Genomic DNA, 2,738 nt, shown 5'->3' with positions numbered 1-2,738 from the left:
CCTGGGTGGCTCAGTCGGTTAAGCGTTCGACTTCAGCTCAGGCCATGATCTCACAGTTTGTGGGTTCAAGCCCCGTGTGGGGCTCTGTGCTGACAGCTCAGAGCCTGGAGCCTGCTTCAGATTCTGTGTCTCCCTCTCTTTCCATCCCTCCCTCGCTCATCCTCTGTCTCTCAAAAATTAAATAAGCATTAAAAAAATTATAAATAAAGAAATAAATAAAAAGTACGTTCCTTTCTGCGTGATCATTTGAGCGATGGTTAACTTTCTACCTTTGTTCTTCCTGGAAACTTGACCTGGTAAGTTAACTGAGTAACCATGAATTATTTGGAGGTAGAAAGTGCTGATTGTGCCCAGACTGGTATAAACCACGAAGGAACAAGAGACACCCAGCAGTGACCCCACAGCTGAGGCTGTAAGGGCATAAATAGGTCGGACCGACCATTCTGACTTTTGCTACTCAAACAAAGGAGTTCTACGGGCCACACTGGGGTTGCCTCTAGCTCCCGGTCACTGTATCAGGAACACCAACCACAGTCAGGATTCGTAGTTACCCAGCCCTTTAAAAATGATCCTTTGTCCTCGGGTGAAACATCCAACTCCTGTTTCACTTTTTCTCACTACCTGGCACGTTGGATCTACTGATGCACTGAGTGCCTGTCCTGCTAGAACGGAAGCTCTGGAGGGCGGGGCTCTCGCTCTTGTTAACAGCTCCACCCCCAGTATTTAAATAGTAACTGATGCATAGTAAGGGTTCAGCAAGCATTTGTGGGATGAATGACCTGATGGGCTACAATAATACTGAGCACCTACTATGGGTCAAGCCTGCGTTAGGAAGGTGAGGGGAGAGTGGTTATCATCTGTGACTTTCCAGAGCTAACAATCAGAGACTTCACACAATTCTCTACTGACCAGGAATATTTCTTTATTAAAATGCTGTATGATTGCTTCACTAAGATTCTACATGATTTAGTTCACTGAGTAAAGTCTATACTAAAACTTCGATCTTCAGAATGGTGCATTCTTACTCTGGGATCCCAAATACTTCACAAACTACTTCAGTCACTTTTAAAACCCATCCCTGTGCCTCTGTATTTAGGAGAAGCGTTCCCACAGTTACGGATAAAATGAGGTCAGCAATAGTAGTAGCCCGAACGTGTCCTAACTAGTCTCCACCTCCAAATTTCTCTCAGGCGTTCTCCTCTGGTTCTTTTCCACACACTGTCTCTTTAAAAAGACAGTAAATTTAGTCTCCTTTCAAAAATGAAGCTGAGCCTCTCCCCGGTGTGTATGCTCACAGCGACAGTCAGACCTTCTCAAGAATCACACACCAGTTCCCCTGATCGTAGCAGCTTCGCAGGACGCGGACATCACTCAGAGCCCGGCAGGCGGCTTCCAGCTCCCCCTCACGGAACACGTGGTAGAAGCGATGAAACACGGGGCTGGGGCCGTGGGACCCTCCCGCGCCGCCCGGCTCAGCAGGTCGGTCTTTCCCAGGTTTGCCCTTAAGGTGCCAGGGAACCAGCAAGTCTTGAGAATGGAAAGAAGTCCTATTAGTGTGAACGGGGAGCTGGGACTTGGTAACGTCCCTTGAATTCCGCCCTCCCTGCTGGCAGTCACTGAGGGAGGACAGGCCGCTCGCTGGCCCCGGCCGGCCCGGGCCAGGCGGCTGCGCCACAGACACCTGTGGGCCTGACGTCCCGCGGCAGACCTCCTCCCCCTTCCGCGGGCTCATTCTGTTTTCTCTAAGATACTTGGATTTCTTCTTCTTATACTCTTGCTCCATCGCCCAGACATAAACGAGTGCCCTCCCGCCAGGTCTCAGGAGTCGAACGAGTTCCTGGAGAGCGGCCACTCTGCGCTCCTGGGGGAAAGACACACATTGCCATGTATCAGCCAAGAGCAGATACAGAGAGGAAACAGGAAGAGGGCTGGCGATGGTGCTGTTTCTCATTAAGATGAACAGTCCAGAAAATCTAACAAAATATAAATACAAAATAAAAAAACAAAAAAGAAAAAAAGAGAAGGGAAATTTTCTTCTATGAGGGGAAAAAGTGTTGAAGAAATAGGGAAAAGGTCATTTTTATTCGTATAAATAAAACAGAGGCGTAGGGCGCTTGCCACTTGGTTGTGTCTTGCATTCGGTTCAGTCACAGGTGTGCGGACACTGCTGGAAACACCAGCCCAGNAACTGTAAAATTCACCCACTTTAAGCTTCTATATTTATGGGGGGGGCAGTGCAAGTGGGAGAGGGGTGGAGGCAGAGGAAGACGTGGGGCTCGATCCCACCAACGGAGAGGTCATGACCTGAGCCGAAATCAAGAGTCAAATGCTTAACGGAATGAGCCACCCCGGCGCCCCCAAATTCAGTTATTTGCAATTAGGAACCTGTTGTGACTAATTAAAACCGTGAGTGACACACTACCGGCAGGCAGATTCCTGGGTTTTGAGAAGAGAAGACAGGCAGAATGGGAAGCAAAGAGGACACAGACGTCAGGGCGGCGAGGNGGAACCGGACAGAGTCGAGGCTCCGAGGCTGAGGGAGCCTGGTGAAGGGGCGCAGGGCTGATGAGCACCCCCGGCCCCGACAGCTGGAGCGCTGTGCCCATGGGTACGAGGAAGCAACGATGAGGAAGATGCAGTGCAGAAGAGGCCAGAGGCGCACGCACCGCAGGGGGCAGGGGGCAGAGAGCAGAGGCACACTCACCGCAGGGGGGCAGAGGGCAGGAGCGCACGCACCC

The 2,738-nt window shown here is 50.8% G+C and overlaps 1 protein-coding gene across 8 annotated transcripts in view; it reads right to left on the bottom strand.

Moving 5' to 3' along the window:
* Positions 1–905: 905 nt before the first annotated feature.
* Positions 906–2,738, bottom strand: part of ALKBH8 (alkB homolog 8, tRNA methyltransferase) — a 96,683-nt gene continuing 94,850 nt past the window's right edge. For all 8 annotated transcript variants that reach the window (XM_077777431.1, XM_077777428.1, XM_077777429.1 and 5 more), the window contains one exon: positions 906–1,861. In XM_077777431.1, the coding sequence (XP_077633557.1) occupies positions 1,304–1,861 (558 nt within the window). In that variant the 3' untranslated portion in view covers positions 906–1,303. The remainder of the gene's footprint in view (positions 1,862–2,738) is intronic.

Source organism: Crocuta crocuta, unplaced genomic scaffold, assembly GCF_008692635.1.
Source record: "Crocuta crocuta isolate KB4526 unplaced genomic scaffold, BGI_CrCroc_1.0 scaffold278, whole genome shotgun sequence".
Taxonomy (NCBI): Eukaryota; Metazoa; Chordata; class Mammalia; order Carnivora; family Hyaenidae; genus Crocuta; species Crocuta crocuta.
Note: the sequence above shows the minus strand (reverse complement) of the source record. Positions and strands in the feature narration are given on the sequence as shown.